Genomic DNA, 14,683 nt, shown 5'->3' on the forward strand with positions numbered 1-14,683 from the left:
GCAGAGAAAACAATTAACTTTTTGAGGGCTGGTCGATCTGTCGTGTTTGTTTATAAACACAGCCAGACAATGGATTATAATCTATATAACAATTCTGTGACCGGTTGAAAAGGTTATTTAAAAAATCGGTGGCACTGGGCGAGTACATTATGAAAATATTCTGGCAGTCAAAGAGTTAATTTTCAGGCCTGTTGAGAACTGTTAACATGAATGTGGCACATAAATACATGTTTTCTTTTCAGTCACACTCACCTGAGGCAGTCGTTCTTTTCATGTCAAGGAATTGTACACTGTCAAATCTAATAGCCGATCTACAAGCTCACTACACGTCACAGCTGAGCTTGTAAATCGTCTTGAAACCGGGGCAATCCCGGCCAAACCGGGGCGTCTCAGGTCAACCTAGCTATTACCTGAGGTTGTTCTGGTTGGTGACATACGCATGCTGTATTAGTGCACGGTCAAGCCACACTTTTATTTTACCTATGAGGCAGAATCTGACAATGCTTTGTCAATGCCAATGTGTGCAAATTCATGGTCTCGGGCATCTTTCCGCCTGTGGCGCACATCTAGTGTTTATGCGCTCTATACGCATGCTGGTACATGCCATACAATACTGGCTGCAAAAAAAAAACTGTCGGGCGCGCACAGCCTGAGTTTAACAGCGGGCAACCATCCCAGTGAGCCATAGCCGTCCATTAGACCTCAGTCTAAAACAGGGTTATAACTGGCAGAGATGCTCGTAGGCCTGCGTCCTGCGTCGCTGACGCACCATATTGCGAAAGGACGCATTCATGACACCGTCGTGGCGTCCATGGGACGCACTAGGTAATAGCTCCGATAATATATAATATTTGTCAGCTGTGATCTGCATGGACTCTCTCGGTTAGACACCGTTGGTGGAGAAGTATAACTCGGTTAGACACCGTTGTACTGGAGAAGTATAACTCGGTTAAACAGCGTTGTGTGGCAGCAGCAGCAGCAGCACAGCCCCAGCTGTTAGACGCTACTCACAGAGAGAGAGAGAGTCGCATGAGGAGCTGGTTGAGACCTGCTCTTAAACGTGTTTAAACGTCTTGGATAGACCACTGTCTGGAATAACTGATCATCATACATACAGGTCTACTACTAATCTTTGTTGCTGTTGTCATCTTAAATTGACCAGCCAAAGTAAAATCCCCGATTTTAGAGTGTTCTCCAACTTGCTTGGAGATCAGAGTGATGTGGTGGATTAACGCATGCCAATCAGCTGTGTAACATTAGCAGGTTAACGATGGCTCGTTGAGCCTATGCATTTGACCCTGATTTGACCACTAAGGCAACCAAAAGCACTAATTAATGGCAGCTGTAAGTAACCGGTTGTCTATCGTCTGTCTTGTGTATGTTTAATAGGCAACTGGATGTTTTTTGTTGCCTAGAGATATCATATCAATTAATTCACTGAAGAGGGTAGACCCTCTCCCTCATGCTAAACTTAAAGTGACTTATAAGGTTCCACTTCTCCTCAAAAAGACAACTTTATTTTCCTTTCTCAATGACAAGCCTAATATTATTATTGCATGTTGGCTATGTGCAATAACTGCAAGCCAATGTTCATAGGCATTGTCAGTATTTGTCTTCATTATTTCTTGAATTCCTATTTCTTTGTTTGCCAATAATTCAGTCAGTGTTTTCAGTCTTTTATTGCTACACAATAAATAGTAAAAATAAATTCTACATTCATAAATAATACAAAATAAAATAATAATAATGATTAAAAGGTTCTATAATTAAATGTATGTTAAATCCACCTGTTGCCCACTACTAGTATTTCTTATCATAAGGTGTGCTAATACTACAGAATCATATACATTTGAAAAAATATATTTATGATTTTTTAATATATGTATATATATCGGTATCGGTCTTGAAAAGCAGGAACGGGTCGCACTGATCTAGATCTGCTATTTTCACAATATGTATCTGTGGAACTGAATCAAACTAAATTAAGTGCCTCAACTCCTAATTCCTCAGGGTGGGGGGTCCCCAGTTAAAATATGATTATTTTGGGGGGTCGCTGCCTGAAAAGGTTGAGATCCACTGCATCAGGATATAATGTACACAGTCACACACGCATAGAAGATATGGAGATTGGAGATCAAAGAAAACGAAGGGGGGGACGGGGGGGACGTGTAATTGGGGACCCATAAAATGTTTCTGGGACCCATCTGAATGACAACCTGTGGGTCCCGGGACCCATTACATTGAAAACCTAGCAACATCACTGAACTGGTCTAACAGTGAAAGTTTTTTAGACGTCTATTCTTAGCCTAGACGTAGATTCGCTGTTTTTTAAGCGTCTATATTTAGACGTCTATATTATAGACCAGGGGTCTTCAACGTTTTCAGGCCAAGGACCCCCTAGCTGAGAGAGAGATGAAGCAGAGACCCCCTCTATACTGTATAAAATTGTGTTTCAGATAAACTTTTGCTGCTCTTTTTTCCCCTCTACACCTATAACTCTTGGCCAAAAATAGCAGATCTACAAGCCCTGCGAGGCGTTGTGAGCTTGTAGATCGGCTATTTTTGACTAAAGTTCTCCTCAGAAAAGGGATGCTAGGGTTGAAGTGGTTAATGTAAAAAAAAAAAAATCATATCACACAAAGATTTGGCGGACCCCCGATAGTAACTCTGAGGACCCCCTAGGGGTCCCAGACCCCCTGTTGAAGACCACCTGTTATAGACGTCATTTCAACGGCTATATAAACGGTCTATACATAAACGCTTTAAAAAAACAGCTAATCAACGCCTAGGCTAAGAATAGACCCGATTTTAGCCTAGCCCTTAGACCAGTGATATTCAACTGGAGGCCCACGGGCCACATCCGGCCCCAGCTGAGATTTCATTTGGCCCCTGGAACACATTCCATATTCCAAAGTACAATTTACAATTCAGGCATTTAGCAGACGCTCTTAATCCAGAGCGATTTACAGTAAGCAAGGTTAACATGACGTAATACATCAAATGCATAGACATAGTATTCTAAGATCATAGGTAAAACAATAAGCATTGTCTAAATCATCAGTCTATACAGTATACAGTAATATAAACATAAAAATAAATCTGCACATCGAAGCTTTATTTGTATTATACTGTCTGATGATAGGTTCTTGGTTTACCTTGAAAATAAATAAATGGTTGGTTGTGCGGAATGAAAGTAGCTATTTCTGAGTTTTAAGTGGCTGTTGTCCATTAGACAGAATAGTCCTTCTACATACATTAGCTAGTTTTGAATGGATTTTGTCCTTCTTCCATGTCCTACATTTTCATCCACTTGTAAGTTTTATACAGTATGATTCATTCATCCTCAATAGCCTCCTTGGCTGAATAATGGTCTAACTCTCAACTCATGGTTCTTGAAACACATCATAAGAGCTTGTGCCCTTATCAGCCGGATGCTCAAAAACATTAAAAAAAAAAAAAAAAAAGCTTTCCTTCATACGAACATGTAACCACTTTCACCTTGCCCCTGGCCAGCCTGCCTCCACTATTCTCAAAGACGCTTCCATGCCAGGGCCCTGTGCATGCACATAACACACTGAAATATCTACTTCCTATTTTCTCAATATCCAGATCAAAGCCTGTGCATTAAAGGACTGGCACAGAAATTATCCTTTCAAATATCAAAATGCATTTATGCAGTATGAAGCATGCCCTAATAAGTTATCATCATGGCCATGTGTCCATTTAGTGCAGGAACCAAAAGCCCAAAAGTTGACTATACCCCTCCCCGGAGTAGAACAAAACGGGACATAGTTTTTTCATATCTTTAGGATGTCCCCTTCGTGAAATGGATTGTCCCAAGTTTTACTTTTACTGCAAAAGTCATGAAATTGATCCATGAAGTGACTCACCACACGACCCACAAAAAAAGCCTACCCTGAAAGTGTGAGCTCCAAGTAAATCCTCTGTCATTTTCTACCTGCTGGTTGTTTTTAGATCATACTTGCACAGATGGTCTACAGGTAGTGTCCCTACATCCCAAAACAATCAGAATGCCAATATGTGGTTCTATTGTGAATCAGCAGCCTTTTATCTAAGGCCTTAAATAGGCGGAAATAGCAAAAAGTTGACTTTTTTGGGCAATATATACTTTGGTCCAACTCTTTATCAGGGGTAGAACTAGATGTGACATTGTTTTTTCATGTCTTTAAGATGTCCTCTTCCTGAAATGGATGGTCAGAAGTTTTACTTTTACTGCAAAAGTCATGAAATTCAAGTGAGTCACCACTGCAAAAAAAACGCCTACCCTGAAATAGGGCGTTCCAAGCCAATCCTTTCTCATTTTACCTGCTGGTTCTTTTCACATCATACTTGCACAGATGGTCTACACTACAGCCTTTTATATAAGGCTTTATTATGGGTGGAAATAGCAAAAAGTGGACTTTTCTAAGGAATATTCACATGTAATACTGGTCCTACTCTTCTATCAGGGGTAAAACAAAATGTGACATTTTTTTTTTCATATCTTTAAGATGTCCTCTTCATGAAATGGATTGTCCCAAGTTTTACTTGTACTGCAAAAGTCATGAAATGCATCCATGAAGTGACTCACCACTGCAAAAAAGCACCTACCCTGAAATAGGGAGTTCATTTTCTACATGCTGGTTGTTTTCATATTGTACTTATACACAGATGGTCTACAGGTAGTGTCCAGCTGCCCTTTATATAATATAAGGCCTTATTCAAGGCAGAAATAGGAATATTCACATGTGATTTTGGTCAGAGGTAGAACAAAACCTGACCTTGTTTTTCATAACTTTGACTTGTCATCTAACTATCAACCATCAAACTATTTACATTGACTGCAAAGGTCATGACATTCTTCAATAAAGTTTCTGCACCAAGAAAGTGCAGAACTGCCCCACCTTGCATTAAAAAGGGATCATATTTGCCCAGATTGTCTACAGGTAAGACCCCTACACCTAAAAGCCACCAGACAAATATGTTAAAATTGGCTTGTATTGTGAATCTGCAGGGTTTTATAGGCTCTTAGGCCTGATTAAAGGCATAAAAGAAATCTGAGTTACTTCTAAGCCTGATCTAATACTGTAAAATGCCTACAAATAAAACAAAATGACTGCTTCAGGGAATACAATTTGATACCATGTTTTTACCCTGCCACTTCATATTCATATGGAATCTATGATTCTCAGGTAGGCCTAATATCTCTACACCTCAAAGCCTCAGGAATGACAAAATATATTTTTATAAGCCCATACAACCTAAATGCAGTATGGCTTAAGTACATGCTGTGGAATACACTTTTTGTGTGCCATTCCTAATGAATAATCATCAATCAGCAGCTTATGGAAAACGGTTTGGGCCCCGTCAGTCAGTCCCCCCCCCACACTGCTCAAAAAAGTAAATAAATATATGAAATTGAGAATAAGCTGCTGATTGATGATTATTAATTAAGAATGGCACACAGTAGTGTATTCTACTTAGCCCATACTGCATTTTAAGTCTGGCTACCATAGAAGGCTTATAGAACTATATTTTGTCATTCCATCTGTTTTGAGGCATCAGGATATTTGGCCTACCTGAGAAACATCCTTAGATTCCACATGAATATGAAGTGGGTAAAACATGGTATCAGAATACATGTCCTGTTATTAAACAGTAATTTTGTTTGCAGGCATTTTACAGTAATAGATCAGGATTAGAAGTAACTCTGAAAAAAAAACTTCATAAGGGCACGCTCCCACCGCACTTTTAGTTTACCTCTGGGGCGGAATCTGCCAATGCTTTGTCAATGTAAATGCGTGGATTCATGGCCTTACAGATTTTTTCCAAGAATCCACTCATTTACATTGACAAAGCAGATTCCACCCCAGAGGTAAAATAAAAGTGCCCTAATATGATATTTAACAAGGGCTAGGAGCCTAAAATCCTGCTGATTCACAATACAGAATATTTTGACATATCTTTCTGGTTGTTTTGGGTGGGGTCCTACCTGTAGACAATCTGTGCAAATATGATGTAGATCCAACCAGTAGGTGGTCAATGAAGCAGGATTAACTTAGGTAGGTAGGGACTTTTCTGCATTGTTTTTATCTTTTGGCAAATGTTCATGGATACATTTCATGAATTTTGACATCTAAGAAAAACTTCTGAGGGCGCGCTCCCACCGCACTTTTATTTTACCTCTGGGGCAGAATCTGCCAATGCTTTGTCAATGCAAATGCGTGGATTCCTGGTCTTGCGGATTTTTTCCAAGAATCCACGCATTTCCAATGACAAAGCATTGGCAGATTCTGCCCCAGAGGTAAAATAAAAGTGCGGTGGGAGCACGCCCTGACCATCCATTTCATGAAGATAAGTCAAAGTTATGGAAAAACAAGGTGACGTTTTTTTCTACCCCTGATAGAAGAGTAGGACCAGTATTCCATGTGAATATTTCTAAGAAAAGTCCACTTTTTGCTATTTCCGCCTATAATAAGGCCTTGTATAAAAGGCTGCTGATTCACAATAGAACCAAATATTGGCATTCTCAAGGATGTAGGGAGTAGGGTGTGAAAGCAGAATCTGTATGGGGCACTCATAACACAATAATGCCTATATGCGACCCGACCGGCCGGTGACCCAGTCGATAGCGATCCCTTACTCAAAGTGTGATTGGCACTCTGAGCAGGAAACCGACGGTCTGCTCCCTATCCCATTCTCGCTATGGGTATAGAAACTTTAACCGTTTTCACCAGCCTTGCCTGTAACCGATGAGCCCCCGCGCTCTCTCCCGGTTAGGTGTGGACTGTCATCCACGCACCATGTGCTGCCTTACAACTAGCGGCAGTCGGCACATCGACTAGACGAAACCACGGTAGAATGTAAACTCATTCTTCATTAGACACGGGGGCCTTCAGTACTTCTCCCCAGCACTATAGAAAGTCTTTAACGTGCCCTCGGAACCTTGCGGTCCCACCGTCGCCTGTTTTGGCCAAGGGAACACTACCTGTAGACCATCTGTGCAAGTATGATGTTAAACAAAAAACATAAGGTAGAAAATGAGAAAGGATTGACTTCGAACTCCCTTTTTCAGGGTAGGCGTGTTTTGGCAGTGGTGAGTCACTTTGTGGATGAATTTCATGACTTTTGCAGTAAAAGTAAAACTTCTGACCATCCATTTCAGGAAGAGGACATCTTAAAGACATGAAAAAACAATGTCACATCTAGGTCTACCCCTGATAAAGAGCTGGATAAAAGTTACAAGTAAATATTGCTCAGAAAAGTAAACTTTTTGCTATTTCCGCCTATTTAAGGCCTATAAAAGGCTGCTGATTCACAATAGAACCACATATTGGCATTCTGATTGTTTTGTGATGTAGGGACACTACCTGTAGACCATCTGTGCAAGTATGATCTAAAAACAACCAGCAGGTAGAAAATGACAGAGGAATTACTTGGAGCTCCCACTTTCAGGGTAGGCGCTTTTTTGCCTATGTGGTGAGCCACTTCATGGATCAATTTCATGACTTTTGCAGTAAAAGTAAAACTTGGGACAATCCATTTCACGAAGGGGACATCCTAAAGATATGAAAAAACTATGTCCCGTTTTGTTCTACTCCGGGGAGGGGTATCTCAAAAACTAAGGCTCTTTCTGAGGGTTTGTTCCTGCACTAATTGTTGTGTCCTATATGACAAACGGTCAAATGGTTAACGACCAACACGGTCTTGTGGCCCCCAACTTCAAGTCATTTTACAATTGTGGCCCCCTGCCTAATCTAGTTGAATACCCCTGCCTTAGACGTATTTTTGACGTCTAATAGCTCGTCTAAAAATGCTCTGTGGGACGGTTTGGTGTGGACCGTGCCCTTACCTGAGTTTTTCTGGTTGGTGACAGGCTTGCCCTCGGTGGGGACAGAGTGCTGGAAGATGTGCACGGTGTCCTGGACGGTCTGCCGGTGCAGACACACCTCCAGGGGGTCGATGCACGTGGACACGTTCTGGGCCAGCAGGTAGCGAGGCTCCGAGCGGAGCCGCTTCGTAAAGGCGGCCACCTTCTCCTGACACAAGCCTGGACCGCAAAGAGTTAAACAAAAACACACACACACACACACAAACATATAATCAGAACCAGTGGCGTAAGGAGGTAACTAAGTACATTTACTCAAGTATCATACTGTACTTAAGTACAATTTTGAGGCCAAAATGGGCCCAGTCCAAGTGGGCCAAGTGTGTGTGTGTGTGTGTGTGTGTGTGTGTGTGTGTGTGTGTGTGTGTGTGTGTGTGTGTGTGTGTGTGTGTGTGTGTGTGTGTGTGTAGTAATTAAACATTGCCTAGTCATGCATGCTGCCACAAGTCCAACCCCTTCTCTCCTTGGCTCGCTTGCCATGTTGCCATGTCCGCTTATTATAAGCGACTTTGGGCTTATTCTTTTTTCTGCAAACTTGCTTTGTTAAATATTGTTATTTGCAGGTTGTGTTTTTTTTTTGGGGGGGGGGGGCTTGTTTCTAAAGTGTAGTTGCTTATTTGGAGCTTGCGTCTTAATTGTCGTTTAAACCAGTGGTTCTCAAACATTTTCATGTCAAGGACCCCCAGATGTATTTGTCCACGGACCCCCATCGAAAAATAGTAGTGCCAGGGACCCCCCATACCAGATAAAACATGTTTAAAAAACATTCCATATTTTTTTTAATTTTGTCAAGATTTCTTTGGAAAAAAATCAGATCTACAAGCTCACAACGTGTCGCAGGGCGACACGTTGTGAGCTTGTAGATCTGCTTTTTTTTTCAAACAGCCGATGTACATATACAAGGTTTAAAATGGATAAACTGATAGTCATGTCTTTTGGGCCTCGTTTTGGTAGACCCTGTTGCTTGTCTTTCTCTCGCAAGATCTGGCAACGCTGAGGTGAAAGGCACTTGTTGCGTCAGAGTTTATCAACAGTCAGGATCTGACTCTCAGAGGGAGAAAAGAAAATGAGGAAACCTAATTATTTTAGAAGAACAGAACAGTCCTGAAGGCAGACAATCATCTGGCTGGAAGCCAGGAGAGTTTTAAAGGGACATGATGTAAAAAAAACAAACAATGTTGGCTTGGAACATGATACTGCCGTTTAGTTTTTTTGTTACGTTTTTTTCAAAGGTTTACAAAAAGCGAATTAGTTTAGAATGTTCTATTTTTGAAAATCTTAAAATCTAAGTTTTTCTGATTTATTTTTGCACTTTTTCTCAGAATATTTCTCAGAAATAATCATATTATTTTAAAGCAAATATTTGTAGCCCAAAACTTTGCTGCTGGGGGGGAGGGGGTCCTGGAAGGAAATATTTTGAGATGGGTGGTCCGCGGCTAAATGCATATCATTTTGGGGGTCCTTAACACGAAAAGGTTTGAGAACCACTGATATTATAGCAACTACGTTTTGTTTTTTCCCAAATTAGAAGACATTTGTGGAATCCCCAGAAGCAAAGATTTGAGTTACAAATGTTCACTTTTAAAATATATATATATATCCACACGTTTCCTACGGCATGGTGGGCATCACTTCACTTCCTGACAATTTGATCCCCGATACCAACAGGGGGTCCGGGACCCCTAGGGGGTCCTCAGAGTTACTACAGGGGGTCCGCCAAATCTTTGTGTGATATGATTATTTTTTTTTACCTTAACCACTTGAACCCTAGCATCCCTTTTCTGAGGAGAACTTGAGCAAAAAATAGCAGATCTACAAGCTCACAACGCCTCGCGCTGCGAGGCGTTGTGAGCTTGTATATCTGCTATTTTCTGGCCAAGAGGTGTTTGGTGTAGAGGGAAAAAAAGAGCAGACCAAGTAAACAAAAAAAGTTAAATCTGAAACACAATTTTATACAATATAGAGTAGGGGGTCCCTGCTTCATCTCTCTCTCAGCTAGGGGGTCCTTGGCCTGAAAACGTTGAAGACCCCTGCTCTAGGAAACTGTGTGGATAGGGTGGGTTCGGATATAAGGCGCCGAGCGGTCTGATCCAATAGAGCACCGAAGTCTGACCTAATTTACACATCCTACCTGGGTCGCGTTTTTTTCCACCCCCGTTCTGAATTCCCATAGACCATTGGTTCTCAAAGTGGGGTCCGGGGACCCCCAGGGGTCCTTGAGGGAGTTCCAGGGGGTCCCCAGCTAAATGATAGATTAGGCACCAAATGGACCCTTATGGGTCTGTAACTCTGAGAGTGTACAAATGGAACCAAATGGACCCTTATGGGTCTGTAACTCTGAGAGTGTACAATTGGAACCAAATGGTCCATTTGGTTCCATTTGTACCCTCTCAGAGTTAAATTGACATATATTTTACAATATAAATTGTGGTCCAAGTGGTAGAAATGCCATTAAATGGGGGTCCGTACCGTAGCCCTATAATGCATGTCAAACTGGGGGCCCTTGAAATTAAAATGGTTGAGAATCACTGCTAAAGCCGTAAAAAAAATCTTCTCTTATGGGGGTCCCTGGCGTATCTTTTGAAATGGGGGTCCGCGGGCTAATAAGTGTCAATTTGGGGGTCCTTGACATGAAAAAGTTTGAGAACCACTGCCATAGACGTGATTAATATCGCGTCAAATAGGAACCGTGTTCCAAAAAATAAACAAATGACCCCGACGGTTTGACTCTTATGGATATGAAGCATCAACTGACGGTGAGAAAACGATAATGTTACTTCCACCCAATTAGTTACATTTTCGCCAGAAACAGACTGTATCAAATATAAGTGACTGACTATCATAAACGATACAGAACCTCCTCCCTGACAATATCGCAGAGACAGTTTGTTTATTTTTGGACCACAATTCTTATACGAGACGATTCTATGATGACCCAATGTTATTCTCCATAGAGACATGACTTTACGAACCAGGGGATGAACGAGTGACGTCAGGACTTCTGTACTCTATACCAGGGGTCTTCAACAGGGGGTCCGGGACCCCTAGGGGGTCCTCAGAGCTACTACAGGGGGTCCGCCAAATCTTTGTGTGATAGGATTTAGTTTTTTTTTTACATTAACCACTTGAACCCTAGAATTCCTTTTCTGAGGGGAACATTGGGCCCGAAAATAGCAGATCTACAAGCTCTCAACGCCTCGCGCTGCGAGGCGTTGAGAGCTTGTAGATCTGCTATTTTTGGCAAGGAGGCTATAGGTGTAGAGGGGAAAAAATAGCAGTAAAAAGTAAAAAAAAAAAAACTTTCATCTGAAACACAATTTTATACAATATAGAGTAGGGGGTCCCTGCTTCAACTCTCTCTCGGCCAGGGGGTCCTTGGCCTGAAAACGTTGAAGACCCCTGCTCTATACAAACCAACATGTGAGTGTGCTCCCGGTGAGCATATCCGAACGCACCCATATATTCAAAAGGTGTACTACACACATTTTCACGATTTTCAAAAAAAATAGCAGATCTACAAGCTCGTAGCGCGGCGAGCTTGTAGATCTGATATTGTTTCAATAGCCCAAAAAAAAATCTAAAATGGCACAGATGCGTTCCCGGTCATAATGGGTTAACCCATTGGGACGGTTTTCAGAAAAACGTATATTGCTATAATATCAGTGGTGCTCAAACTTTTTCATGTCAAGGACCCCCATTATATGCATTTGGCCGTGGACCCCCATCTCCAGAAGCAAAGATTTGAGTTAAAAATGTTCGCTATAATTTTTTTTAAATATGTTCAAAGATTTTCGCTGATTATAGCCGATCGACAAGCTTGTAGATCTGCTATTTTCCTGCGAAAGATTTCCCCAGAAAACGGACTCTGGAATTTAAGTCGTGTGGTTCTCAAAGTGGAGTCCGGGGACCCCCAGAGGTCCTTCCTTGAGGGGGTTCCAGGGGGTCCCCAGCAAAATGTGTTAATACAGCATCACAATCATTTTAACCACTTCCATCCACTATCCATGTATACGTTGGCAATTAAAAAATAGCAGATCTACAAGCTCACACAACGGCAGGAAAAAAAAAAAAAAAATCAAATTTTCTTTTCCAGGGGTCCCTGGCAGAAAACATTGTCAGGTGGAGGGAGTCCATGGCCAAATACATTTGGGGGTCCTTGGGCGAAAAAGTTAATAACTGTTAATAACTGATTATTAAATGAGGGAATAAAGTTCATCACGAGCCGGTCTCTGTGTCAGAGTTTAGTCAGAAGTGTAATGACTCATAACGCTTACACACAACTAAAGACACACTGTGTTACACATTAACGTTGAGACATAAATAGTTATAGCTCAAAATGTAACGGCCATGAAACGTCCCTCTGCTAAAATATGATGGAGCATGTTGTCTCTGAATCAGATGAACGTCATGAAACGATGAAACGAGTTCTGACGGCTTAGAACCAGGATTCCCTTATTCGGCCCAGGACTGGCCAACATTACATTATACAAGATGCATTAGTGAGTTATGTCACATCTGGTGACTTGGTTCTATGTGTTACCAGTGGAATATGACTTTAAATAACACAGTTATAACAGTTCTAGTGTCTTCATTCTACGTGTTAGCACGGCAATATGACTTTAAATAACAGTTATAACAGTTCTGGTGTCTTCATCTAATGTGTTACCACTGGAATATGACTTTAGATAACAGTTATGTCAGTTCTGGTGTCAACATTATATGTGTTACCCTATACCAGTGGAATATGACTCTAAATAACACAATTATAACAGTTCTGGTGTCTTCATATAATGTGTTACCACTGGAATATGACTTTAAATAACACAATTATAACAGTTCTGGTGTCTTCACATAATGTGTTACCACTGGAATATGACTCTAAATAACACAATTATAACAGTTCTGGTGTCTTCATATAATGTGTTACCACTGGAATATGACTTTAAATAACAGTTATGGTTTACCAGTGGTTTATGAAAATGACACTGTTATGTCAGTTCTGGTGTCAACATTGTATGTGTTAGCGTACCAGTGGAATAATGTTGGCATAACTGTGTTATTTAGAGTAATGTTATGACTCTAAATAACACAGTTATGTCAGTTCTGGTGACTTCATCTATTGTTACCGGAGGAATATGACTCTAAATAAAACAGACACGTCAGTTCTGGTGTCTTCATCTAATGTGTTGCCAGTGGAATATGACTTTGAATGACAGCTATGTCAGTTCTGGTGTCAACATTATATGTGTTACCATATAGCAGTGGAATATGACTCTTAATAGCACAGTTACGTCAGTTATGGTGACCTCATCTAAATATGTTATCACATATGACTATAATAGTTGTGTCAGTTCTGGTGTCTTCATCTAATGTGTTAACAGAGGAATATGACTTTAAATAACACAGTTATAGCAGTTATGGTGTCTTCATCTAATGTGTTACCACTAAAATATGACTCTAAATAGCAGTCATGTCAGTTCGGGTGTCTTCATGTAATGTGTTACCAGTGGAATATGACTTTAAACAACACAGTTGTGTCAGTTCTGGTGACCTCATGTAATGTGTTACACCATTGAAATAAGACTCTAAACAACACAGTTATGCGACTTCTGGTGACCTCGTGTAATGTGTTGCCAGAGGAATATGACTTTAAATAAAAGTTATGTCGGTTCTGGTGACCTCATGTAATGTGTTACCAGAGGAAGTCATGCTGCTAGCTATAGCAGAGCCGCATTGGGCTAACAGTTACTTCACATGCTAACTTACACTTACACTGTGTGTACGTCACAATAATTATATATGACGCAATATTCACAAGAAACGTCTGTTGCTTTTCAGGTGTTCATGGTTTTGCGCCTTTTTTTTAAAGGACCAGAAATAAGTCCATTTAAAGACAGAACAGCCTGCTGTTGTGTTAGCCTCGTTAGCTCGAGCTGTCACACACACAGTGTACCAGCACTACTTCACGTGCCGGTATAAACACTCAACACAACAACAGAACACAAAACAATGAATCAATGATATGATATAAAAACCCGGGACACCAAGTGAGCCGTAACGTACCTGGGTCCATGTTTTGTGAAGAGGGTGTTGTGCGGCTTTATGTTGCTTTATGTTTTTATATGCCTGGAAGAAAATAAAGTCACGAGCGACGACCTGACGGCGGGCTGGTCTTTGTTGAGCTCTGATCTGTCTCACTCACTCTCTCTCTCTCTCTCTCTCTGTGTCTGTCTGTCTGTCTGTCTGTCTGTCTGTCTGTCTCACTCTCTCTCTGTCTGTCTGTCTCACTCTCTCTCTCTCTCTCTGTCTGTCTCACTCTCTCTGTCTGTATGAGTGTCTGTCTGTGTGTCTGTTCTCCTCTCTGGTCTCGGGGCGGAAACAGGATATAGAATTGTTCCCATTATTCAGTTGGTGTAAAAAAAAAAAATACTCTTTTTTTTTTTAAACTTAAGTCAAAGTATCGTAGAATTAAAAATGTACTTGAGTAAAAGTACAAAAGTATTGGTATCAAATGTACTGAAAGTACCAAAAGTTAAACGTACACATTATGCAGAATGTCCCATTTCACAAGTTTTCAAATGTATAAAATGTTAGACTTCCAGCTTCGCTAGCCATTTTGAGGAATAGTCAGACACAAGATCTTAGTTTACTGTAGTTTTATTTCACTTATCATCACACAGCATTGTTGTCTCTTTCGCTGTATCTCACAAAAGTGCGCGCGCAAAACACACTCGTCACATACAATACACGTCATCAGCACGTATATCCTGTAATACAAGCGCACAGCGCCACAAG

The 14,683-nt window shown here is 41.0% G+C and overlaps 1 protein-coding gene across 1 annotated transcript in view; it reads right to left on the reverse strand.

The window, feature by feature from the left end:
* The window catches only part of blmh (bleomycin hydrolase), an 80,969-nt gene extending 66,714 nt beyond the window's left edge, over positions 1 to 14,255 (reverse strand). Inside the window, 2 exon segments of the mRNA XM_084065216.1 lie at positions 7,853 to 8,050; positions 13,952 to 14,255. Of these exon segments, the coding sequence (XP_083921342.1) occupies positions 7,853 to 8,050; positions 13,952 to 13,961 (208 nt within the window). The 5' untranslated portion in view covers positions 13,962 to 14,255.
* Positions 14,256 to 14,683: the final 428 nt, after the last annotated feature.

Source organism: Gymnoscopelus microlampas, assembly GCF_963454915.1.
Source record: "Gymnoscopelus microlampas genome assembly, chromosome: 8".
NCBI classification, from domain to species: domain Eukaryota; kingdom Metazoa; phylum Chordata; class Actinopteri; order Myctophiformes; family Myctophidae; genus Gymnoscopelus; species Gymnoscopelus microlampas.